General features: G+C 45.7%; 1 protein-coding gene across 1 annotated transcript in view; it reads left to right on the top strand.

The window, feature by feature from the left end:
• Window positions 1–815: 815 nt before the first annotated feature.
• The window catches only part of IGFN1 (immunoglobulin like and fibronectin type III domain containing 1), a 75,650-nt gene continuing 50,593 nt past the window's right edge, over window positions 816–25,872 (top strand). The window contains exons 1-13 of the mRNA XM_084611588.1: window positions 816–870; window positions 1,247–1,369; window positions 6,241–6,380; window positions 6,929–7,028; window positions 9,765–9,810; window positions 10,351–10,525; window positions 11,110–11,223; window positions 14,249–14,420; window positions 15,454–15,726; window positions 18,154–18,422; window positions 20,121–20,295; window positions 22,705–22,829; window positions 25,659–25,797. Of these exons, the coding sequence (XP_084467714.1) occupies window positions 846–870; window positions 1,247–1,369; window positions 6,241–6,380; window positions 6,929–7,028; window positions 9,765–9,810; window positions 10,351–10,525; window positions 11,110–11,223; window positions 14,249–14,420; window positions 15,454–15,726; window positions 18,154–18,422; window positions 20,121–20,295; window positions 22,705–22,829; window positions 25,659–25,797 (1,876 nt within the window). The 5' untranslated portion in view covers window positions 816–845. The remainder of the gene's footprint in view (window positions 871–1,246; window positions 1,370–6,240; window positions 6,381–6,928; window positions 7,029–9,764; window positions 9,811–10,350; window positions 10,526–11,109; window positions 11,224–14,248; window positions 14,421–15,453; window positions 15,727–18,153; window positions 18,423–20,120; window positions 20,296–22,704; window positions 22,830–25,658; window positions 25,798–25,872) is intronic.

The raw sequence follows: 25,872 nt of genomic DNA, 5'->3' as shown, positions 1-25,872 counted from the left end.
GGGATCATAGAAATGTAGGGCTGGAAGGGACTTTCAAAGGTCATCGTCCATTCCCTTGCACTGAGATAGGACCAAGTAAACCCAGACCATCCCTGGCGACAGGTGTTTGTCTAACTTGTTCTTTAAAACCTCTAATAACGGGGATTTCATAACCTTCCTTCATAATCTGTTCCAGTGCTCAAGTATCCTAGAGTTAGAACGGTTTTCCTAATATCTAACTTGAATCTTCCTTGCTGCAAACCAAGCCAATTACTTCTTGCCCTACACTTGGTGGATATGGAAAACAATTGAACACTGTCCTCTTTGTAACAGTCTTTTATATATTTGAAGACTGTTTTAAGTTTCCCTGTCAACCTTCTCTCCTTTAGACTAAGTGTGCCCAGTTCTTTCAACCTGAGAACACTAGGCAGCATCTGGGGGAAGGAATCAAGGGAATACGGAGATGCAATGGTGGAATGTTATTATTATATGTGTAAATTGGCTTGAATAAATAATCCGGTTTAGTCCTCTAACAGCTTGGTTACTTCAATGATAACATACTGATAGTTTATAAGCAATAATGAAAAGATCAAGGGTAGTGGAGGTGGAATTTGATGCCTGGAGGCGATTCTTTGAGGAATAAGTGGTGGAGGTATGCTAATTAACAAGGCTTTCTCCTCCCGAGTGCTGGGGTCTAGCAGCTGAGGATGGGGCAAACTGATGCAGGCAAAATAAGGAAAAGATTTTAAATAGCTTCTGGGTATTAGGTCTTTCCACACACCCCAGGAGTTATGAACCTCCCCAGGCAATGAAACTGTCTTCTATTTTGCAGGAGAATCCACTAAGCTGTAGCGCTGGCCTCCAGAATGACAATGGAAAGCTGTAGGACAGGTGAGAAAGAACAACAAACCAAGAAACTGTGAATTCGACCTATGATCTTCATCAGAAATGAGCCATTCTTGCCTTCGTGTAGTTTGTGTTTAATATGTGATGTGTCCTCTGTCAGGGAACTATATCTTGTCAGGTCAAATTAAAATCTCTGATCTGAACACCCAGAACTTGAGGAATGTCTAGATCCACATCTGACTGTTGCTGTTCAGATCTCTATTTCTTTTTACGAATTTGTATTACAGCAGTGCTTAGAGGTCCCAACTGCGAGCTGTGCCCCATTGTACGGGGCATCATATATAGACATATTAAGAGACACTTCCTGCCCTGAAGTGTTCACAGTGTAACTTGAATTCATGTTAATTTTTTTTTTCTCCAGTGAAACCCTGCAAGAAATCTGCCATCCCAGGGGTGACCATCAAGCAGTTTGTTGAAGTTATTCCAAAAGGATGTAGCACGCCTGACTTTGAGCGAAAACCCATCACCCTAACATTACAGGAAGGTGAGACTCTCTTAAGAAACAGTTAATCTCACAGAGCCAGATTCTTGATCTCAGCCCTTGCCTGCATGAGAAAACTATCGATTTAATTGTCAGTTTTGAAACAGTTAATTCAGTACAATTTTCTTGTGTAGCTAAAGCCTCAGTCACATTGGTATAAGTCTGGAGTAACTCCCTTGATGGCAGTGGAGTTATTATTGCTTTACACCATGTAAGTGAGATCAGAATTTGGCTCATAAGGTATAAACAGAGTCATTTGGACTCTACAGCACGTTGATCTACTTCCACGTGATCAGAGTAAAATGTTTTACAGTAGAAACTTCAGCAACTTGAGCTGATTTATTTTCACTTTCCGCTGAAGCATTTAAAAAGCTCAGTGTTGAGATTAAGCCCCCATTAAAGTGAGGGGTGGCAGGAGGGACGGATACCTCCATTTGTGTGATGCTGGCCCCACTACATCAAGTAGTGTGATTGAGGTTGCAGCAGGGCCGGATTTCCAGTTAGGCACATGCCTAGGGTCGCCGATGCTCTAGGGGTTCCTAAAAGTTAAAAATGGGTTAAAAGTTAAAGTTAAAGTTAAAGTTAATCCATACAGCTCTCCTGCTGGCAGCTGGGCTCCTGGCGTGGGTTGGTGGCCACCCAGCGTGTAGGGCTGGAGTCGGGTCAGCATCCGAGTCAGCCTGCCTGGGGAATGCTGTGAGCCACAGCTGGGTGGGGCAGCTGCTGAAGGTGCTGGGAGCATCCCAGCCCCTTCCCAGTCTTGACCGCCATGCTGCCTCTGCCCCATGCCAAGGAGAGAGTGGGAGGGGCGTGGCCGGCGCTGGGCTGCAGGAGGGATGGAAGACACCCGGGGACCGCTCACCATGGGGAAAGGTGCAGTCCTCCCTTACACCTCACCTGGGGTGGGTGGGCTGCACCACGGCTCGGGCTGGGAGCACTGTGCATGTAGGGTTGCCAGATGTCTGTTTTTTGACCGGAATGCCCAGTTGAAAAGGGACCCTGGTGGCTCCAGTTGGCACTGCCGACTGGGCCGTTAAAAGTCCGGTTGGTGGTGCAGCGAGGGCCCAGGCCTGAGGGAAGTGGCTGCCAGGACCCTGCGGCCCTAGGCGTATGGGCAGCCAGGGAGGCTCTGCGTGCTGCCCCTGCCCAAACTGTTGGCTAAACAGCTCCCATTGGCCAGGAACCGAGATCAGTGGGAGCTGTGGGGGTCACCCATGCGCCTAGGGCCGTAAGGACCTGGTGGCCAGTTCCTGGGAGCGGCGGTAAACACCGCTGGAACCCCGCTTCCTGCACCCCAACCCTCTGCCCCAGCCTGGAGTCCCCTTCTGCATCCAAACTCCCTCCTGGAGCCGGCACCCTGCACCCCCCCCAACACCCTGCCCCAGCCCTGAGCTCTCCCTGTACCCCAAACCCCTGATCCCCGGGCCCCCCCCAGAGCCCACCCACCCCAGCCGGAGCCCTAATCCCCACCTCATCCCAACCCCCTGCCCCAGCCTGGAGTCCCCTCTTGCACCAAACTCCCTCCCGGAGCAACCCCCCTCACACTCCAAATCCCTGCTCCAGCCCTAATCCCCCTCCTGCACCCCAAACCTCTCATCTCCAGCCCCACTCTAGAGCCCACACCCCCAGCCAGAGCCCTCACCCCTTCCCACACTCTGAACCCCTTGGCCTCAGCCCGGAGCCCGCTCCTGCACTGCAAACCCCTCATCCCCATCCCACAGTCCAAACCCCTAGCCGGAGCCCTCACCCCCCCTGCACCCCAACTTCTTGCCCCAGACCGGAGCCCCCTCTTGCACCCTAAACCCCTCATCCCTGGCCCCAGCCCAGAGGCCTCACCCCTTCCCGCACTCCTAACCACTCAGCCCCAGCCGAGAGCCCCCTCCTGCACCCCAAATCCCTCAGCCCAACCCAGAGCCCACACCCGCAGCTGGAGCCCTTTCCCCCCACCCCCTGCCCCAGCCCAGAGCCCTCTCCTGTGCCCTGAACCCCTGATTTGGGGGTTTTAAAGACCTGGCTTCACAAAGCCCTGGCTGGGATGATTTAGTTGGTGTTGGCCCTGCTTTGAGCAGGGGATTGGACTAGATGACCTCCTGAGGTCTCTTCCAACCCTGATATTCTGATTTCTGGCCCCATCCCAGAGCCCATACCCCTAGCTTGAGCCCTCACACCTCTCCTGCACCTGAACCCCTTGCCCCAGTGAAATTGAGTGAGGGTGGGAGAAAGTGAGCAACAGAGGGAGGGGGGATGGAGCAAGTGGGGGTGGGGCCTTGGAGAAGGGGTGGGGCAGGGTGTTTGGTTTTGTGCGATTAGAAAGTTAGCAACCCTATGTACATGGTCTTGTGCCTTCCCAGGGAGGCTGTGTTTATATTTGCTTGTGTTTAATTTTTTACGGAAAACATGAACGTCAGCTGTAGGCAGGGGAATGCTAAACATGTTGTGCTTAGGGGCGCGTCAGGTGTAAGTCCGTCCCTGGGTTGCAGTGTGTGGTATTTACAGGAAGGCCAGTTCATCATCACCAAAGGCCTGATCCAAAGCCCACTGAAATCAGTGGAAAGACTCCCGTTGATTTCAATAGACTTTGGATCGGGCCCTAGAGCAGTGTTTCAGATTGTATTTATGGACTCTGCAGAATGTGGCAAAGCCTGTGTAAAGTCCCTAACTCTGCAGAATGAATAGATTTCCAGCACCTGCAGGTTTCAGTTTTCTCCTCTCTCTCCATACAAAGAAAAGGAGTACTTGTGGCACCTTAGAGACTAACCAATTTATTTGATCATAAGCTTTCATGAGCTACAGCTCACTTCATCGGATGCATACTGTGGAAAGTGTAGAAGATCTTTTTATACACACAAAGCATGAAAAAATGGGTATTTACCACTACAAAAGGTTTTCTCTCCCCTCACCCCACTCTCCTGCTGGTATTAGCTTATCTAAAGTGATCACGCTCCTTACAATGTGTATGATAATCAAGTTGGGCCATTTCCAGCATAAATCCAGGTTCCCCCAACCCCCCCCACAAAACCCTTTGAGCAGCGGGTTGACTAGATGACCTCCTGAGGTCCCTTCCAACCCTGATATTCTTCTCAAATAAATTGGTTAATGAGTGGGGTGGGGGGAGAGAAAACCTTTTGTAGTGGTAAACACCCATTTTTTCATGCTTTGTGTGTAGAAAAAGATCTTCTACACTTTCCACAGTATGCATCCGATGAAGTGAGCTGTAACTCACGAAAGCTTATGCTCAAATAAATTGGTTAGATTCTAAGGTGCCACAAGTACTCCTTTTCTTTTTGCGAATACAGACTAACATGGCTGTTACTCTGAAATCTCTCCATACAATGTCACTTGTCCATGGACTGTTGTGCCTTTTGTAGAGGGATGCAATGCCCCCTAGTGGTACCCCAGATTTTTACCAGGGCCACCTCGCAATAAATGGAGTACTTGTGCCACCTTAGAGACTAACCAATTTATTTGAGCATAAGCTTTTGTGAGCTACAGCCCACTTCATCGGAAAGCTTATGCTCAAATAAATTGGTTAGTCTCTAAGGTGCCACAAGTCCTCCTTTTCTTTTTGCGAATACAGACGAACATGGCTGCTACTCTGAAACCGCGCAATAAATGTGGTCCTTTATTATTATGTTTAGTTGTATTTGCATAATGCCAGAGGCCCCAGGCATGGACTATAGGATCCTGTTGTGCTAGGCGCTGTATGGATGGTCCCTGCCTAAGGTTAGTCAAAAATTTTCTATTGAAACTTTTTTCCAACAGAAAATTGGAGTTTGAACAAAATGAAAACTGTCATCGGGAAGGGTCTGCTTTCTGTGAAAAGTTTCAATTTTTTGTTGGAAAATAATTTTTAGTTTTTGGCCGTTTGGGGCTGAAAACTGGAAAAAAATTGTTTTTCCATAAAAATTCTAACTTTTCTCTGGAAACAAAGACCATTTTCTGACCACCTCTACTGTCCTCACATCTGCTATGCAAAAGGGACCCTCAGAAAGTAGCATTTAGTGGTCACAGATTTACTGTCTGTGCTTGGGACAATTTGCTGCATATGTGTTGGGAAGATTGCAAAAGTAACCAATGTGTCTCTCAAGGTGAAAAGAAGAGGCGGGAGCTGTGTGGAGTCAGCATAAGCCAAATGGACAAGATGCTGAGACAATGCAGGGAATATGGCATAACTGTTTTGCACTGAGGGTAGAGCCTGATTGCTCATAAAGGGTTAACGAAAATTTCTCTGTTAAGAGGACATCAATTCCAAATACTGAATAGAGTTTTTATGCTGGATTAGGGATCTCTCTCTTGTTTAAAACTGTCCTTTCCCTTTATATCCACTGATGATTGGAATCACTGGTGCTATTTGCTGATGGTGGTGCGTCTGCCAGACTGGTGGCCAGACATGGCTAAATAGCAGAGCTCTCATCAGTAGCTGTCTCAGTGTGGGCGTACCCAGCATGTTACAAGGTTTCGAACTGAGATCCTTAAAATTCATATGCAACAACCTTAATAGATTATGTACCCAACCCCCCAACACACTTTTCTAACAGAACATTAAGGTTCTTGTAACATTAACATGTGGGAAAAAATCAAGTTGGGCCTGAAGTGGACCCCCAAATCCACCCCACACCCCCACAAATGTTGGTGTGGTTGAAATCCAGATCTGGATCTGAAGTTTTAGGCTTAAACTCAGTCCTACGAAAAATGCATTTTCTGCCTAGAAATAAAAATTCAGGGAAGGAATCCTATTGGTCAGTGGATGAGTTTGAAAGACACTTTCCAAGTCAGCTTTCTGAAAAGCAGTCAGGTCAACTGTTGCTTAGTCCTATTTTATCCAGGCTCCTTCCTCCTCCCCTAAGTGACTAATTTTTTGCCTCTTTTGAAAGGTAAAAATGCCATCTTCAGGGCTGTGGTTAAGGGTGAACCCCCACCCAAGGTGATATGGAGGCGGAGCAAAGAAGAAATGAACAATCCTGACAAATACCAAATGTCTTTCAGTGGCATTACAAACGAGTTCATCCTGAAGGTAAGGGTCAGCTATGGCATATTGGGCCCAGCATAGCAGAGAGAAAGAGATAGGAAGAGAGAAACCCAGCCTGGGATAGCAGGGGGGCTGTGGGTCTGGACATCAACAGAGCTGTGTACGGAACCCAGGACCAGAATAGCAGAAAGTGCTGCAGCTCAGGATTGAAGGGCATCAGCAGATCTCTGTCCAAGGAACTCAGGACTGGAACAGGAGGGGGTGTTAGAGGTCAAGACTGGGGTGTATTGGAGGAGCTATGTAGAGTCAAGTTGCAGGAACTTCACCCTGGGCTTTGTAAACTGAATTGTCCCAGAGGAGCACAGTTGTCTAGATGGATCATGGATGGAAGTGAGTATGGGTGGCATTGAATCTGCAATAACACCCAGCACTAAAGCAAACAAAGCTTTTAGGAATGTCCTGGGAACAGAAAGAGGATCGAGGACAATACTTTGCAGCTACTTCATAAGGAGATGAGCAACTGGGAAGAGGGGCAGATTCCCCATTCACCATTGCAGGCTGCTGCCAGCTCATACTATCTTCTTCTTTTTAAGATAAACAAACTCTCTGCAGAAGATACTGATTTGTACCATTGCTCTGCTGTGAATGAGTATGGGGAAGCTGCATGCATTGCTGGCCTCAAGGTTATACAAGGTAGGACTGGCTGGGTCCTGTGTGAAAACCATCTGATTTGACTTTCACAGAGAACAGTCTATGCTGGTGGTTGCTCAGAGCATTGTCCAGGTTTCCTTTCTCTAGGAGAGGGAGTGTTGTACACACAGGAGATTGGACTTCTTCAGTCACTCCTCCTACTTTGGTGATGGATAGAATAACAGACAGACAAAGAAAAGGAGTACTTGTGGCACCTTAGAGACTAACCAATTTATTTGAGCATGAGCTTTCGTGAGCTACAGCTCACTTCATCGGATGCATACCGTGGAAACTGCAGCAGACTTTATATACACACAGAGAACATGAAACAATACCTCCTCCCACCCCACTGTCCTGCTGGTAATAGCTTATCTAAAGTGATCATCAAGTTGGGCCATTTCCAGCACAAATCCAGGTTTTCTCACCCTCCACCCCCCCCACACACAAATTCATTCTCCTGCTGGTAATAGCCCATCCAAAGTGACAACTCTCTACACAATGTGCATGATAATCAAGTTGGGCCATTTCCTGCACAAATCCAGGTTCTCTCACCCCCTCACCCCCCTCCAAAAAACACACACACAAACTCACTATCCTGCTGGTAATAGCTCATCCAAAGTGACCACTCTCCCTACAATGTGCATGATAATCAAGGTGGGCCATTTCCAGCACAAATCCAGGTTTTCTCACCCCCCTCCACCCCCATACACCCACAAACTCACTCTCCTGCTGGTAATAGCTCATCCAAAGTGACCACTCTAGGAATATTTCCAAAATACCTCTGAACAACATACTAATCCACAGAGGTCTCCCTACCAACACTACAGAAAGAAGGATTCTAGGTGGACTCCTCCTGAAGGTCAAAACAGCAGACTGGACTTCTACATAGAGTGCTTCCGCCGATGTGCACGGGCTGAAATTGTGGAAAAGCAGCATCACGTGCCCCATAACCTCAGCCATGCGGAACGCAGTGCCATCCACAGCCTCAGAAACAACTCTGACATCATAATCAAAAAGGCTGACAAAGGAGGTGCTGTTGTCATCATGAATAGGTCGGAATATGAACAAGAGGCTGCTCGGCAGCTCTGTGTGTATATAAAGTCTGCTGCAGTTTCCACGGTATGCATCCGATGAAGTGAGCTGTAGCTCACGAAAGCTCATGCTCAAATAAATTGGTTAGTCTCTAAGGTGCCACAAGTCCTCCTTTTCTTTTTGCGAATACAGACTAACACGGCTGTTACTCTAAGACAGACAAAGGTTGGTCGTGTGGTTTTTGTATTGGCCTGTGACTCAAAAGCTCCAAGTTCAGTGTCTGGCTCTGCTGCAGTCTTGCTGTGTGACCCTGGGCAAGACTTTTAGTCTTCTTGGGCCTCAGTTCCCCATCTGTAAAATGGGGGTGGTAATATTTCCTTTATCAATTTCGATTATAAGCTCTTTGGGGCAGGGACAGCCTCTTCCTATGTGTATGTACAGCTAGCTCAAAGGGGTTCTGATCTTGGTTGGAGCTTCTAGGTGCTGCTATAATACAAATATTTAATAATAACTGGGAGTTATTGGGAATTCATGACACGTGGACACACAAATCCAGGCTAGGATTTCCCTGTGACTTTCACTGATTAGAAATCCGGGGATGGAAGACACTTGTATAAGTATTAAAGCTTGTTAGTATTATTATCACGGTTACCTAATGATTTTTATTTCTTTTCTTTCTTTGCTCTGTCTCCTCTCCCAACTCATCAGTTAGTTTCAAGAAAACAACAAAACCATTCCCCACTGAGCCTCAGGAGGGTAAGTGTGGAGAACAAGAGAGCTATCTGTATTATGTTTTATGAATATCATACGCACTTCAGTTAACCTGCTTGATATTATCCAGCCTGGCTGCAAAAAGGAGAATCAAAGGAGACTATTAGGGGAAACAAACAAGAAATAGAACAATGGCAAAGAAAAGGTACCATCAGAGAGAAACAGTGGGGAAGCTAATAATAAGAGAATGTCCACTTGTCTGACTCCAACTCCGCTAGCAAGGTTTATTTTTCTCAGGCCCACATCTGGGATCAAAGGGGATATTAAACTATTAAAGTCCCTGGCGTAGAAAGGAAGGGGGATTGAGCAGGCAGTAGAGGCTGGAGATGGATCTTTGACAGAGAGAGACAGAGAATACTTCAGGAGCTGTCTGTCTTTCTCAGGAAAAGGGGTGTCTGAGCTGAGTGGAACTTACCCAAAACTTACAAGAAAAGAATAAAGTTTAGGTAAGACACAGTTGTATAGGCCTTTTGTTGTTTTATCCCTTTTCTCTGCTTGTTACGGGTGAATAAATAACGCTTTGTTTCTGAAGAAGCTGTTTTTGAGTCACTTTAATCAGGTGCAGGTCACAAGCCCCAAGAGAAAAATGGTTTATAGGTGCCAAGCCCAGTTAGACCTGTTGTGTTAATGGGTTGCCACCCAGAGATCCAGTCCCAGAGTGGTTGGACCGTGGGAAAAGTGAGAGGAAGACAGGCCTTCATCTAAAGGGTGCGCTAGAGGGACTAAAGGGTATCTAAAAGACAGCTCACCATTTAGCTGCAATAGTGCGTTTTCAGCTAAATTTTCAGAAGTAGCCTAAGATGTCTCAATTTGGACACCTATTAGTGGCCACTTTGCATCATGGTGGCCTTAGTTTTTCTAAAGCTCTTTTTGGTTCTGTGTTACGTCCTGTTGGGTGACTCCATTTTCACATCCTGCCATTTCTTTTTCTTACAGACCTGAAGAAAGAGTTGCAGGACTTCAGGAAAATATTAAGGAAGCGGTGAGTGGCCCCGGGGCAAGACCAGTGTCATAAAAGATACTTGTTTCACCTTTGTGGCAGGGGTGACTATCCACCCTTCACAGATCATCCGGGCAACACTACCTGCTTCTGTTTGTCTGGAGTCACCACGTAGAAGGTGCTCTGCTACTGGCTCTGGGGCTGAGGTCCCAGCGCTCTCCAGTAGGAGGCACCTACAGGGCTGTGCTGTTGATGCTATCTTGTCTCACAAATTTTGCCTTGTGGAATCTTCTGTCTCTTCTGCTCCTGCATTTTAGCTCACTCTGAACTTATTGGGGAAATGGCTGAAAAAGGTACAGAGACATGTTGCCTGTATCCCAACAGTAACACCTCTGGCCAATTAAGGAGCAGCATCAGTGTGTCTCAGAAAGATTCCCATCCTGTCTAGTCTTCATCTGCTGGTGGATATGACCTCCAGAAAGGGTGGAGATGAAGAATGAAAGAGGGGTAAATTAAGAGGAAAGAGGTGCTCCCCGTTGCCTATCTAAACTCCCAGATTCTCCTCCTTTGACTGTTCCTTAGAACTCCACTACCTGCACAGAAGGAAGTTGACATGGAACAGGTCTGGCAGCTGCTGCTGAATGCCGATAGGAAGGATTATGAGAAAATCTGTTTAAAGTATGGGATTGTTGACTTCCGGGGGATGCTGAGGAAGCTTCAGCAGATGAGGAAGGACAGAGAGGACAAGCAACAACAGGTAAGACAAAGCTTGAAAAACCATTGGATTTCAGTTAGACTTAAGCTCTTCTGGGCCTAAATCACTTTAGAAAATGGGATTTAAGCTCCTAAGTCACTTACATGCTTTTGAACATTTTACCCAAGGACAGCAAAACATTAGCAGCAATACAACAAAGAAGGCTCAATTCCAGCCTGACCTGTGTGTAACTCCTGTAATTTCAGTAGACTTCACTTTGCAAGGTATTGGTGGAATTGGTACTAGGGAGCCCATTTTTTAAAACCTGGGTGCTGAATTTTGTATTTGAGTGCCTGTGCAGCTTGTGCTGATTTACACACTCAAATGTAGAATTAGGTCAACCGATACAGACAACCATATTTGAAAATTGGACCAATAGTGTCTGCTTTGTGTATGAGTGACCAGGGGGCTGCTGGGTACTATCCAGCTTGCCTAAAGCAGCAAAAAGTGGAGGGCTAGTGCTGTTCCTTTTGCTACGCTGATACAGTGGTGGGTAAAGTAGGTTCCACACCATTTTGACAATCTAATGGAAAATCTACCAAAGCCAGCCCTATCATATACCATGTGCTTGTGTCTGTCCTTCACAGTATATCTACAGTGTCACAAACCTCAAGCACATCAAGGTCAATAAGGAGGGGAATGCTACATTCCATCTAGAGATGGACCTGAAAAATCCTGAGAGCAGAATTTACCTGTACAAGGTAAGGTGGGAGAAGGAGTGGCGAGATCAAGCCATGCTGAGATTACAACGGTCACTTAGATCTGACTCAGAACATGCCTGATTCACTGTGCAGCAACTGAGTGTGTACGAATTGCTTTATAATGTGTCTCTCAATAGCAACTCCTTTGATTGATTAAGGACCATAATTGAAGTGGGAGTCCCATCCAGTTGTCCTCTGCTGGTAGATGTGGCATGAGACCTGAAGTGCAGAAGATGAAGGGGTTACAATAAAGATGGAATATTCAAGTCCATCAGGGTCCTCCATGGAAATTCAAGAACCCCACAGGCAATAAATTGATCCCTGCAGTCTCAAATCAGCAAATTCAGACTAGTCTCATTCATTTTGATGGGCATTGTGTCCCTGTCTAATTTGTCTTCTATCAAAGAGGACTCTGAAGGAAATTAAAAAATACACCTAGTTACAGAATTTCACAGCCATGGTCAATAGATCATTGGTGGTGCAGGTGATTTATGAACAGCAGGATGATCGCATGGTGCTGAGTCCTCTTCCTCATTTCCTGCTGCTACATTGCATTCAGAAACAGCTAAAACTACATTAAGTATTTTCCTAATATGCCTTTCCTATGTAAGCAGTTTTTATAGCTGTTTTAGAGACATTTATGCAGTGCCAAATGAACTCTCAGTGCATTAAAAACAGCTAATGGGATCTTTGGCTGTATAGGCAAGGAGTGGTGAACAGTAGTAGCGAGGTGGGTTTACCTCTGTATACTGCGCACATTTTTAACAGCGAGCGTGATTAACAATTGCAACAAACTACCAAAGGAAGTGGTGGATTCTTCATTTCTTGAAGTCTTCAGATCAAGACTGTGTGTCTTTTTGGAAGATATGCTTTAGCCAAACACAAGTTACTGGACTCAACACAGCGATAACTGGGGGAAATTCTCTGGCCTATGTTATAGACGAAGTCAGACTAGATGAACTAATGGTCCCTTCTGCCCTTAAACTCTGTGAAGCTATGAAACAAATGGGTGGGGAAGTGGTCCGTGCAGCCACAAGTGGTAGCGGAGATGGTGAGTAAAATCACAGATTGGAAGGCAGTTTGATCGCAAGCTATTCCATCCACATTAGGAGAGCATCTAAGCACCCTGAGCATTTACATCTTCAAAGCTACAAAAAGAAACTAATTAAACCTCAAAACGCCATGTGAATTAGGCAAATAAATGTTTTTTCCTCATTTAAGTAGGGTGACCAGATGTCCTGATTTTATAGGGACAGTCCTGGTTTTTGGGTGTTTTTCTTATATGGGCTCCTATTACCCCCACCTCCCCCCACCCCAGTCCCAATTTTTCACATTTGCTGTCGGGTCACCCTACGTTTAAGAGAGTTCTGTACAGGGCTCATTGTGAAGTCAGTTTTCATAAGCAATGAGCAGCAACTGCCCATTATCAGCAATAATAGGCTATAGGGCCAACAAATATGTGGACAAAGGTGATCCAGTGGATATAGCGTACTTGGACTTTCCAAAAAAACTTTGACAAGGTGCTTCACCAAATGCTCTTAAGCAAACCAAGCAGTCCTGGGATAAGACAGAAGGTCCTCTCATAGATCAGTAACTGGTTAAAAGTTGGTGGGGAGGGAAGGGTAGGAATAAATGGTCAGTTTTCAGAATGAAGAGAGGTAAATAGCTGAGTCCCCTAGGGATATGTACTGGGACCAGTGCTGTTCAACATATTCATAAATGATCGGGAAAAGGGATAAACAGTGAGATGGCAAAATTTGCAGATGATACAAAATTAGTCAAGATCTTAAGTCCAAAGCTGACTGTAAAGAGTTACAAAGGGATCTCACTAAACTGGGTGACTGGGCAACAAAATGGCAGATGAAATTCAGTGTTGATAAATGCAAACTTAAAGTAATACATATTGTAAAACATAATCTGAAGTATACATATAAAATGATCGGGGTCTAAATTAGCAATTACCAGTCAAGAGAGAGATCTTGGAGTCATTTTGGATAATTCTCTGAAAATATCCATTCAATGTGCAGCGGCAGTCAAAAAGCTAACAGAATGTTAGGAACTGTTAGGAAAAGGCTAGATAATAAAACAGTAAATATCATAATGCCACTGTATAAATCCATGGTACACCCACACCTTGAGTACTGTGAGCGGTTCTGCTTACCCCATCTCAAAGAAGATTTATTAGAAATGGAAAAGGTAGAGAGAAGGACAACAAAAATGATTAAGGATATGGACCAGCTTCCATATGAGACGAGATTAAAAAGACTGGGACTTTTCAGCTTGGAAAAGAGACAACGACGGGGGATACGATCGAGGTCTATAAAATCATGACTGGTGCGGAGAAAGTGACCAGGGAAGTGTTATTTGCCCCTTCACATAACACAAGAACCAGGGGTCACCCCATGAAATTAATAGGCAGCCAGTTTAAAATAAACAAAAGGAAGTATTTCTTCACACAAGGCACAGCCAACCGGTGGAACTCGTTGCCAAGGGATGTGTGAAAGCCAGAAATATAACTGGATTAAAAAAAGAATTAGATAAGTTCCTGGAAGATAGGTCCATCAGTGGCTATTAGCCAAGATGGTCAGGGATGCAACACCATGCTCTGGACGTCCGTAAGCCTCTGACTGCCAGATGCTGGAAGTGGACAACAGAGGATGGATCACTTGACAATTGCCCTCTTCTGTTCATTCCCTTTGAAACATTAGCCACTTTTGGAAGACAGGATACTGTGCTAGATGAACCATTGCTCTGGCCCAATATGGCCATTCTTATGTTCTCAGCCATCCCTGGTATAACTCATTGACATAAATGGAGTTGTACCAGGGATGAATTTGGCATAATGTGTTTGAAGGGATTTGGACCTCTGGGGTCCCGTATGCTAGAAACCGAGTGTTGCACATTTAACATATTGCACTTAGGAATTCAGGTAGTCTTGGGTTGGTGCTTTAAACCCATTTAATGTCTTTCCATTTAAACAAGTGCATTGCTCTAACTCAGCAAATTGCCTCTTTTCTCCCTTTAGGATGGCCAGCTGATCAATTATGGATTCAACAATGACAAAGTAAAGCACTGTCTGAGGCAGGCAGGGAAAAAGTACAACTTCACCATCAACCACCTGCAGCTGGAAGATGCTGGCGTGTACCAGATCAAAGTGGAAGATGTGGATGTCTTCTCAACTGAGCTAGAAGCTGACTGTAGGGACCTGAGCTTTATAAACATGCACTTTGCCAGGATGTGATAAGAACCCATTGCAGATGGGAAATCTAATCTGGGACTAAATTTCAAACTCAGCAGTGGAAACCAATAGCCACTGAAGTCTATGCAGGCAAAGGCTCTTACTCTCTAATAATACACTTGTGTCAAAGAGAGAAAGGGTAGGAAAGGTGGTCATGTGGACAGGACACTGGATTAGGTTTTAGGATCAATGGGTTCAATTCTCAGTTCAGCACAGACTTCTTATATGACTTTGGGCTTGACTCTTAATTTATCCTGTGCCTCAGTTCCCCTTCTGTAAAATGGGGATAATAATCCTCTTTGTCAAAGGGATGTTGTGAGGCTAAAAGTCCATGAATGATTGTGAACTGCTCAGACACCACAGTGATAAGGTATAGGTACCTAGTTAAGTAAAAAAAAAATATATTCCTGTACCACTCACAAGTAGACTAAGGCGTACATCTCCGGGTAACTGTTCTTTCTGCCAGCGCAAAAGCTTGCTGACTTCAAATTTTCTTTCATCCATCCATCCATCCACATTTAGTCCTAGTGAGTCAAGCAACTCCTTCACCCACATTTTCCTAACAATGGCCCTCAATCCTAACTTGGAGAGACCACGTTCCATTATAAGGGAATGGGCGCTACCCCACCCTGGTCATTGGATATAGAAGTAGGCTGTTCCTTTTTTGGTCCTTGTAGGGAAATGAGCCATCCCATCCAAGATTTGCAGAGGGACTGGAAGTGGCAGCTGTCCCACTGTAACTTTCCATAGTGGCCTCCAATAGGAGGGAAACAACATTACTTTGCTTCAAGATATGTTTTTGTATATTTCTTGTATAAAATATAATAGAAGGGAGGGTCATTTTAGGGGGCATGTAACACACTCTTCTCACAGCCTCCCAGAGTGTAGGAGACTTTCCTAGGCTCCAGCATAGCTTTTCTCCCTGAAAGACCTGAGCTGCCTGTCACGGAGAATCTGTTACATGACTAATAGCCCTTGATTTGCCATTGCAGTCATTCCTGTGGGATTCCGACGCTTGCTTAGTGAAGTGCACTGCCATGAGCAAGGAAATGCCATCTTTGAATGCAGCCTATATAGCCCCTGCTATGATGCCATGTGGCTGCATAGAAAACATCCCATTGAGAAGAGTGACAAGTACAAAATCTCCATCTCTCCTGATGGCCTGACCCACCAGCTGGTGATTAAAAACACACAGCTCACTGACAAAGGGACTTACACCCTCGATATAAGAATCTGCTCCTCTAGTGCATGGCTGGAGGTGGAACGTGAGTAACACTCTATTCTTCCCTTAGCTTCAGTTTTGCTTTCTTATGGTGGACCTAACTTTGTCACCAGGTGGCCTGCCGTTAGACATGGATTGCTGTTGGGAGTTGATTGTTAAGCTGGTGGCTCTGGAGTGCTATCTGGGAAAGTAGGAAGCAGGTTAGAAAGTAACTTCAGCCTTCCTCTTCAGTAGGACTATGACAATCAGACAATAACTCCCCTCCTTATGAACACTGACAAAACCTGCAAGCTCTCATTTCCCCTATTGCCATAAGATAGATTCTCCATCAGTTGGAGATTTTAAATCAAGACTGGATCTCTCTTAAAAATACACTCCAACTCCACCACAATATAGGAACTTGATGAAGAAATTACAGGGTGAAAATTTTTGGCCTGTGTTACACAATAGATCAGACAAGATGATCACAAATATCCTTTCTGACCTGAAACTCTACTATTCCTATTCAAGTGCTGCTATTTCTAAAGTAGGGTCCTCTTAATTAGGCTATCCAAATCAACTATCTGTTGTCCTCATTAAGTTGCTGACCTTCAACCCAACTGGGACCAGATGAGGAAAGTTGAACCCCCAGACCTCTGGCCTGTTAACCATATTTACAATTGGTAGTGTACATCCTTATTTAACTTACCTAAGGAACAACTACACTTTAAGTAAATATTAACCTATATATAGGACTGGAGTCTTTACTCCTTGGGTGGGAAATTTAGAGGGTCAGGGCCCCAAACCTGCAGTTCAACTAGTAGGCCCTGTACTTTGGAGTATGGTGGGGATTGTTAGCCACTGGGTATGTGATCTTTTTGTTGAATTCAGGAGAGGGATGGGTACGAGAGGGATGGGTACAAGGGAGAAGTTGCCTTTGTGTCCATGGTATCCCCTCAGCCTCTCATGACAGGAACTGTGGGGTTGACTGATGACTGATCCTTCCTAATCTGATAGGCTCCATTACCTAGTTAGAGCCAGGCCTCTTCAAGGTTTAAGGCTACCTCAGGATACCTGGATAGTGTTTTCAGCTATTTTACTTAGACCTCCCTCAAAGCAGCTCCTCTTGTTGAGTGAGATGGACAAACCCCTCCAGCAGAGAGCCAGGGGTTAGTCTGCAGGGAAGGCTTCCTGTTAAACTTGCCATAGATACACATTCAGCCAGAAGTGGCCTTTCGCTCCAGCCCCACTACACCTCTAGGCTGGAGCTACTGAGACAGGGCCTCCCTAAAATGGCTTTAGGATCAATCAGGTTTGCTACCAACCCCCAGGTGGCCTAAGATGGCTGCTAGCTATTGCTGGTATCCTCTGGGTGTCTCTTGGCCAACACTGATCTCTGTGAGTCTGTGCTGGCCCACTACCCGTGGCTGCTGGCTGCTGCCAGTCACTGCTGGCTCCATGCAAACTCCTGTAAGAGGACTCTGATTGTCTCCATTTACTGGCTGTCCCACTGGTGTGTTTAGACTCCCCTGTGTAAGTTTCCTGAGGAGGTCTCTGCTCCTCAGCAAAGGAGAGTCGGGAGGGGCATGGAATGTTCCTCTCCAACTGCCATAACGGACTTTCTTGTTTACTTTCAATGGGCCCCTTTCCCTCTCAGCAACAGCTATCTCTGTACTTCTGAAAACCACAGCATCCCCCAGTGGATGAAAAGCTAGATGTGGCTTTGGCTCTGCCCATCCTCAGGCTAAACACTGCTTCACCCCCAAAATAAAATGTTGAGAGACTATCTCTCTCAGGGCCCTTCCACTCTTCCCATGATGCAAACTAACCTGAATCTGATGAGCATTAGGGCACATATGAAAATGGGAGGGAACTGTGATTGTGAGGGTATGGCATTGTTTGAAGGGGAGGATATATGTTTTAAGTTTTGTCAGGGATGCCTATCACATACAAGTTAGGCATCCTTTATATGCATTTAACTAAATGAGTAAATAAGAAAAGCTTGGTGGGTAAAATAATTGAAACAAAACTCTGTAAACTACCATTTCATTCTGAAATTTACAAAATGGAGCTGCAAAAGTTGCACTGTCTTTCATGTCAGCTTTAAGTCTCTTTTTGGAGTGAGAACAGACCCATTTCTACTTAAAATGTTGGTTTTTGTCTGAGAAACATAAAATTCTGACTGAAACTTCCATTGGAAACATGCAAGATTTTGAGTTTTATATATTCTGGGTGTGAAAATGTCCTCTGTGCAAAAAATTAAATTTCTGTATTGTGAAATGTCCTGGAATTAAATCATAAAAATCGTAGTGCAAAATTGAATACTCTCATTTTCATCCCTTTCATACATTTCTCATTACAGTGGCATGATATTTCATTTGGTGGCTGCAGTGTTATGTGAGATTTTTATTCACTGTTCCTATTGCTTTTGTCTTTTCTTTCCTGTGAATGGCTTCTTCTCCAATCAACGAACAATGTGTCTACAATGCAGCTGCCAGAGGAAAGAGCAGACAAACTGAAGGAGATGGAACAGATAAAACTGGATGGCAGACAGATAAGTCCATGTTACTAGATGAAGAAGGTGCTAAGGAACTTCTACAGGGAGAAGGCCTTGGGAATCAAAACCACCTTGAAAGCACCAGAATGGGCAAAGATGGCCAGTATGGAAGTAACCGAGATGGTAGTCGAGACCTCTATGGCTCCTCAATGGATGTTGATTGGCAACATGGATCTTTGGGACAAGATAGGCTAACTGGAAGGGTGGGGAAGGATGGAAGGATGGGGAAAGGCCAGTTTTCTGGAGCAGGCACAGATGGAGTTTCAGTGGCAAATGGGAATAAATTTGGTTTGGCTAGTAGTGAATGTGGACGTTTAGGAAAGATTCATGGGCAAGACTTGAAGTTAGGTGGAGCTGGTCTTGGTAGTGCAATAGTAGAAGGGGATCTGCATTCTTTTTATGGCGAGGAGTCTATGCTGGGTGGAGCTGGTTCTGGTGGCGGATTAGGGGGAGCAGGAGGGTTGGGTTCTTTAGACGGTAGAGATTCCATGCTTGGTGGTGCTGGTGCTAGGTTAGGAGGCTCAGGAGAATTGGGATCTCTCCATGGCATGGAAGGCGGTGCGAACATTGGTGGTGCTGGGTTAGGAGGAGCAGGGAGTGTAGGATCCCTCTATGGCAAGGATGGTATGCTACTTGGAGCCAGTGTTGGTGCTGGAGACCATCTAGATGGTGCTGGAGACATGGGTGCTCTTGGTGACAGAGATGCCATACTAGGTGCCTCTGATGTTGGTGGTGCTGGCTCAGGTGATGCAGGGGGCACAAGTTCCCTCTTTGGTGAGGATGGCATGCTAGGGGGAGCGGGTGGTTCTGGTGCTGGACTAGGTAGTGCAAGGGGCATGGGTTCTCTCTGTGGTGAGGATGGCATGCTAGGGGGAGCGGGTGCTGGTCTCGCTGATCTCACTGGTCTAGGTGGTGCAGGCTCCCTCTATGGCAAGGATGTTATGCTAGGTGGAGCCAGTGTTGGTGCTGGACTAGACGGTGCTGGAGGCATGGGTGCACTTGGTGGCAGATCTGCTATCCTGGGTGCATTTGATGGTGGAGGTGCTGGCTCAGGTGGTGCAGGGGGCAAGGGCTCCCTCTGTGGTAAGGATGGTATGAAAGGTGGAACCAGTGCTGGATTAACAGGTGCAGGAGGCATACAGTCTTTTTATGATGAGGATGATATGCTTGCTGGGGCTGGCGCTCATGACGCTGGTCTAGGCGATGCATGTGGTAGGAAGTCTCTCCGTGGTAAGGACGGTATGCTAGGTGCAGTTGGGGCTGTGGCTGGTGGAGATGAGGCTGAGATTGGTGGTACCAGTGCTGGTTTAGGTGGTGCAGGAGGAATGAGGTCTCCCGGTGGTAAGGATCGTGGGCTAGGTGGAGATGGGGCTGGTACTGGTGTTGGTGGTGATGATTTAGGTAGTCCAGGGGCCATAGGGTCTCTCTATGGTAATGACGGTATGCTAGGTGGAGCTGGTGCTGCTGGGGCTGGGGCTGGGAGTGGTTTTGGTGGTGCGGGGGGCGGGGTGTCTCTCTACGGTAAGAATGGAATGATAGGTGGAGCTGGCTCCGGGGCGGATGGTTTTGGTGCTGGTGTAAGTAGCCCAGGGAGGATGGAAACTCTTTCAGGAAAGGATGCTATATCTGGTGGAGCTGATGCTGGATTAGGAAGAGCAGGGGGTCTGACGGGTGCTCTCTGTGGCAAGAATGGTATGCACAGTGCTGGTTTAGGTGACTCAAGGGGTGAGGGCTATCTCTGTGGTAAGGATCCTATGCTAGGTGGAGCTGGTACTGGTTTAGATAGTGCAGGAAGGATAGACTCTCTCTATGGTAAGGATCCTATTTTAGGTGGACATGGTGTTGGTGGAGCTGCTGCTGGATTAGCAGGTACAGGAACCATGGGTTCTCTCTCTGGCAAGGATGCCATGCTAAGCGGAGTTGGTGCTGGATCAGCAGGTGCAGGAGACATAGGGTCTCTCTATGGTAAGGATGCCATGCTAAGCAGAGTCGGTGCTGGATCAGCAGGTGCAGGAGTCATAGGGTCTCTCTCTGGCAAGGATGCCATGCTAAGCGGAGTTGGTGCTGGATCAGCAGGTGCAGGAGACATAGGGTCTCTCTCTGGCAAGGATGCCATGCTAAGCGGAGTTGGGGCTGGATCAGTAGGTGCAGGAACCATGGGTTCTCTCTCTGGCAAGGATGCCATGCTAAGCAGAGTCGGTGCTGGATCAGCAGGTGCAGGAGTCATAGGGTCTCTCTCTGGCAAGGATGCCATGCTAAGCGGAGTTGGGGCTGGATCAGTAGGTGCAGGAACCATGGGTTCTCTCTCTGGCAAGGATGCCATGCTAAGCAGAGTCGGTGCTGGATCAGCAGGTGCAGGAGACATAGGGTCTCTCTCTGGCAAGGATGCCATGCTAAGCGGAGTTGGGGCTGGATCAGTAGGTGCAGGAACCATGGGTTCTCTCTCTGGCAAGGATGCCATGCTAAGCGGAGTCGGTGCTGGATCAGCAGGTGCAGGAGACATAGGGTCTCTCTCTGGCAAGGATGCCATGCTAAGCGGAGTTGGGGCTGGATCAGTAGGTGCAGGAACCATGGGTTCTCTCTCTGGCAAGGATGCCATGCTAAGCGGAGTCGGTGCTGGATCAGCAGGTGCAGGAGACATAGGGTCTCTCTATGGTAAGGATGGTAAGGTAAGTGGAGCAGGGCCTGGTGCTGGTATAAGTGGTCCAGAGGGCATGGAGTCTTTCTTTGACAAGGATGGTATGTCTGGTGGCACCAGGGCTGGTGCTGGAGTAGGTGGGGCAGGTGTGTTGGATTCCATACATAGCGAAGGTTTAGTACTAGGTGGGGCAGGGCCTGGTACTGGTGGTGCATTCATAGGAGCTTGGGGCACGGATTCACTTGACAGCAGAGATTCCATCTTAGATGGAGCAGTTGCCAGTGGTGGTAATGGTGGTTTAGGACACTTGGGTTCCCTTTGTGGCAGGGATCCTGCCCTTGGTGGAGCAGCTGTTGGTGCAGGAGGTAAATTACAGGATGGCTCCATTGATGGGAGAATGCCAGGTGTTCATGGTGAAGGGTCACTGGGTTATGATCAGATGTCAGGCCATCATAGTGGAGTCCAGGCTGATGCCAGAAGAGGACAGATATCAGGCCTTAATGCCAGGGGACTAAGTGCAGAAGAAACCTTGAAAAACACAGACTGGAAGAGAAGAGGAGGTTTTCTCCAAGATGAAGCAAGGGGTATTCACTTTTCATTGATGGCTTTTATGGTGCTATTGCTCTAGTATTTTAGAGAAGAAGGATAATCTTGTGGTTGAGATCTAGGCCTGAGAACTTGGAGGCTTTCTGTTCTACCTGTGACTGTGCCATAAATTTCCTTTGTGATCTTAAGTAAATCACAGGCCCAGATTTTTAAAAGTGGTCACTGATTTTGGGTATCTCCTGTTTTGGGTGCCTAACTTGGATCTGATTTACAGAAGTGCTGACGCTCCCAACTTGTAGCTGAAGTCAATGGGAGCTCCATGCGTTCAACACATCTGGAAGGGGACACTTGAAAATGTTTGTCTGAGCTTCCACATCTTTAAATGGAGATAGTAACTTCACCACTTCCAGGAGGTTGGGCAGAGATTTATAACTGTCTGTTAAAGTGCCTTGAGATCCTTGTGATAGAACCGGTATATATTAATGATAGCCTTTAGAAATATTGTGAGATCTCTCTGGAACCCCCCTCTAAGCCCTTCTAACTCCTTCCTATGAAATAAACAGACTCAAAGCACACAAGGAATAGGCATTATCCAGTTCACAAAAAATTAGTTTCCATATCTTTTCAAGTAAAGTGTCCATATTTCTTCGCCATCTCCCAGTAGTTCAAAACAGATCCTTTTACTTTATTGTTTCTAATGATGTCCAGTGCAAAGATCTCCATTTTTCCACAGCCCTGAGACCCATTCAGTGCCAAATTTTCTGTTATATGAAAATGCACATAAAATCCAACCCAGAAAACTCTTACTCATATTCGTTGGCCTTATCTGACTAACACCACTGAAGTCAATGAGGCTGCTCATGAAAATAAAGACTACTTAACTCAGTGTGGATAAGGTCTATAATGCCAAATATTTCTGGTTTTGTGCTGAGTTTCTTATGGGAATAAGGGATTGGGATACGTGTGCCCACTTAAATACAACACACTTAAAATCAAGCTTGTAGTGTATCTACTTGTCCATTATATTGACTTGACTTGCATGCAGAACGTTGGCAGATCCTCAGTTGACGTATATCAGCACAACCTCAATTAAATCAGTGTCAGTTTACACCATCTGAGGATCTGGCTCAATAGTATTTTGGGATTATTATTGTAGGACTTCTTTTTATAAGAGTGCTGCCTGTTCTTCCCATCTGCACGGGCATTTTTGTGCTCAGATGTTACTCCCCCAGTATGTTCTCTTGTGTAACAAATGGTCAGTGCATTTCCAATGTGGGCTCTTTTCCTCTCTGTATGTTCAGAATCACATTGCCATTTCAACAAAGGGTTGTCTGATGTCAGTGCCCAGAAAGGGAAACCCACTGTGCTGTCTTGCAGCCTCAATAACGATCAGGTGGAGGGAATCTGGTTTAAAGATGAATTCGAGGTAAGGGTGCAATAACTCACTGTTTTCTTGGGACACCAAGGACTTATTTCACTTGCTGGCTACAACTTTCATGCGATATTATGGCAAGGTGTTTCCTTACTCTGCCCCACTTTCATGTGGCTGAGAGACAGGGTCCTGTGCAGTGGTGCCCCAGTTTCCACTGTAAGGGAAGGCAGCAGACTAGTCTCCCTGGCCACTGAGTCTGACCTGTGTGGGATTGCACCCGAGCCTGTTTGGCTCAAGCCTCCCAAGGAGAATTGGGCAGGGTTCCTCCCCAGTCCCACCACAGGGCCATTTGCATTCTCACATCTACACTAGGAGGGTATTGTGAGGTTTTTTTCCCATCTCATTTTCCTTGACATGGGCAGGGAAGGGACAAGCCTCCTTTCTTCTCCCCACTACTGATTATTTAGAGTACATATACATACTAGGTGCATTCAGAAATGCAAAGAAAAACAAGGTGCCTTCTCCAAGGAACTTCAGGTTGAAGATATGATTGTGAGAGGTGTGGACCATCCACAGTGCTCATTGAAATCAATGCTCAGCACCACTTAAGATAAGACAAATTAGATGCAATGTCTCATTACAATGCAGGAGAATGGTTTGGGTTACAAGGTCACTGAGGATGAGATTGCAGTAGTCCAGATGAGAAATGATCCAGGCATGGAACCAGGTTTTAGAAGTAGGGATGGAGAGGAATGGAGACAGCTTAGATATATTAGGACCTGCTCCAAAGCCCACTGAGGTCAATGGAAAGACTCACATTGACTTTAATGGACTTTGGATCAGGCCCTTAGTAGGGAATATATTGGTCCATCAGTGGTTACATGAAGGGTTACCAGTTAAATAATCAAAGAATATCATAGTAATTAAGCAATGGTGACCAAAACATAGGATCTTACCTGGGGATTAATGATGAGCTATGGTGGACACAGCTGAGGAACCCTAGACAGTCACTGATTCCTATGAAATACCCTGTTTTGAGCTGCTTGTTGCTACAGAGGATCTGTGCTACACCCCAGCTTTTAGACTAGAGGTTCTCAAACTGGGGGTCAGGACCGCTCAGGGAGTCGTGAGCTGTCAGCCTCCACCCCAAACCCCGCTTTGCCTCCAGCATTTATAGTGGTGTTAAATATATAAAAAAGTGTTTTTAATTTATAAGAGGGGTCAGACTCAGAGGCTTGCTATGTGAAAGGGGTCACCAGTACAAAAGTTTGAGAACCACTGTTTTAGATCATCTTTTGGAGTAACCCAGTCAGTGTGGCAGACCTCCAAGGAGTCCCACTTGCCCTGCTGCCTCACCGCCTCCTAGATTGGAGCCTCTGGGTTTCAGAACTCCTGTTTCATACCATGAGCTCTCCTCAGCGAGTCCCACTGAAGTGGACTCCTGGTTAGAGTCTTGTACACCCTTCAGGAACTAATGCACCCCAGCAAGTATTTGTAGTGACACCCAAGCAGAGTTTTCAAAACAAAGCAGGATATATTAGTCAACAGGAACACAGCACTGGAAGTCCTTAGGTTAGCATGGAGAAACGAAAGTTAAAGCATAGTCCATTTTAGTCAAGCCAGAGTAATTCGCTAGTCAAGCTGTAGTTAACTCCCTTTTCAGGCTCTGTTGACTTCCTTAGTCAGTCCCCGTAGCTAGCTCCCAGCCACTTCCAGAAACCAATTCTTTACTGCCTTTTGGTCACCTCCCAGTCCTTTGTTTTCCAGGTAGGTCTATGCTGAGTTCAAACCCAGGGGTGAGAGGTGGGGGAAAGCTCCTTCCTCTGGGTGTTGATTGCTAGGTGTCAATGATATGGCCTTTAGGGTTTTCTATGTTCTTCTCAGATTTTCCACTGATAAGGGTTGACCTTAGCCAGTCCTTCTAATGACCCAGTCAGTCCACTCAGACAGCTAAGTGGCATACCCCCTCCCACATGTCTCTTTGCCCCAAGAGCAAACTTAATCATTTTTCTCCCACTGAGTAGAAAAGCTATATATGGGGAAAACTGAGGCTTCATAAAAATACTACAGGAAATTCCCACTTTGTCACACCTGGATTTTGTATTCAGTTTCATTTGGCACATCGAGCATTCTTATTTCCCAAGTCCAATTCCCTTTGTCTCCCAATAAAAAAAAAAACAAGTGTTTCCCTGTATCTTTTGTTAATATTTTGAACTGCATTTGATCATCCAAATAGTTTGAAATTTTGCACTTCCATTGTATTTGGCTGATACGTTTGGTGTGCTACCCAGTTTCCAGAAAAGATTGTAAGCAAGCCAAGAAGACCACAATATTTGCTTTGGCCAGGCAGAAAAATTGTCAGGTTTGTGATATCGGTGGGGGTGTTTTATAGAGATGGTCAACATTTTTCCATTCTATTTTTTTTTTTTGAGGAAAAATGACAGTTCAACTGAAGGGAAATTTTCACCAAAATAAATAAATAAATAAATAAATTTTCATCAAAAATGTTTGCATTTTCAGTTTTCTGAGGAAAAGAAAGTGTTCAACATTTTTAATGGAAAATTATTTTTTTATTAAAAATGTTGACCAAATTTTCTTTTCCTACCCCCCCCGCCCCCCAAAAAAATGTTGATGAAAAGGGATGTGTGTGAAAATTGAAGTTCAAGAGTAATTTTCCAGTCGGCTCTAGTGTGTTATCTTCTTGGCTGGCCAGTCTTTCTTTTGAATAGCCATATTAATAAACCGGAAAGTCCAATCTGACATTTGTCCTGCCAAAATATTGGATATATTAATAAACCGGAAAGTCCCATCTGACATTTGTCCTGCCAAAATATTGGATAGTTCCTGTAAAGAAAAAATGTCTCCCTGTCCTTTACACAGCAGCTAACAGGCCTGGATGAACTCTCTTCTGAAAAATATGGGCTGGTCCACAAACTGATAGACACAGTAGAAGAGAGTCATGCTGGGAAGTATAAATTTGAAGCTGAAGGTGTCAAAACTGAAGCATCTATTTTTGTTGAAGGCAAGTCTGTTCAAATTGCTTCATTGCCTCGATGTTAAAAAGGCAGCTGGAATGCTCATGTTCCTAATGCAATGT

This window comes from Lepidochelys olivacea (genome assembly GCF_965140295.1).
Source record: "Lepidochelys olivacea isolate rLepOli2 genome assembly, chromosome: 21".
Lineage (NCBI taxonomy): Eukaryota > Metazoa > Chordata > Testudines > Cheloniidae > Lepidochelys > Lepidochelys olivacea.
This window is presented reverse-complemented; position numbering and strand designations above follow the sequence as displayed.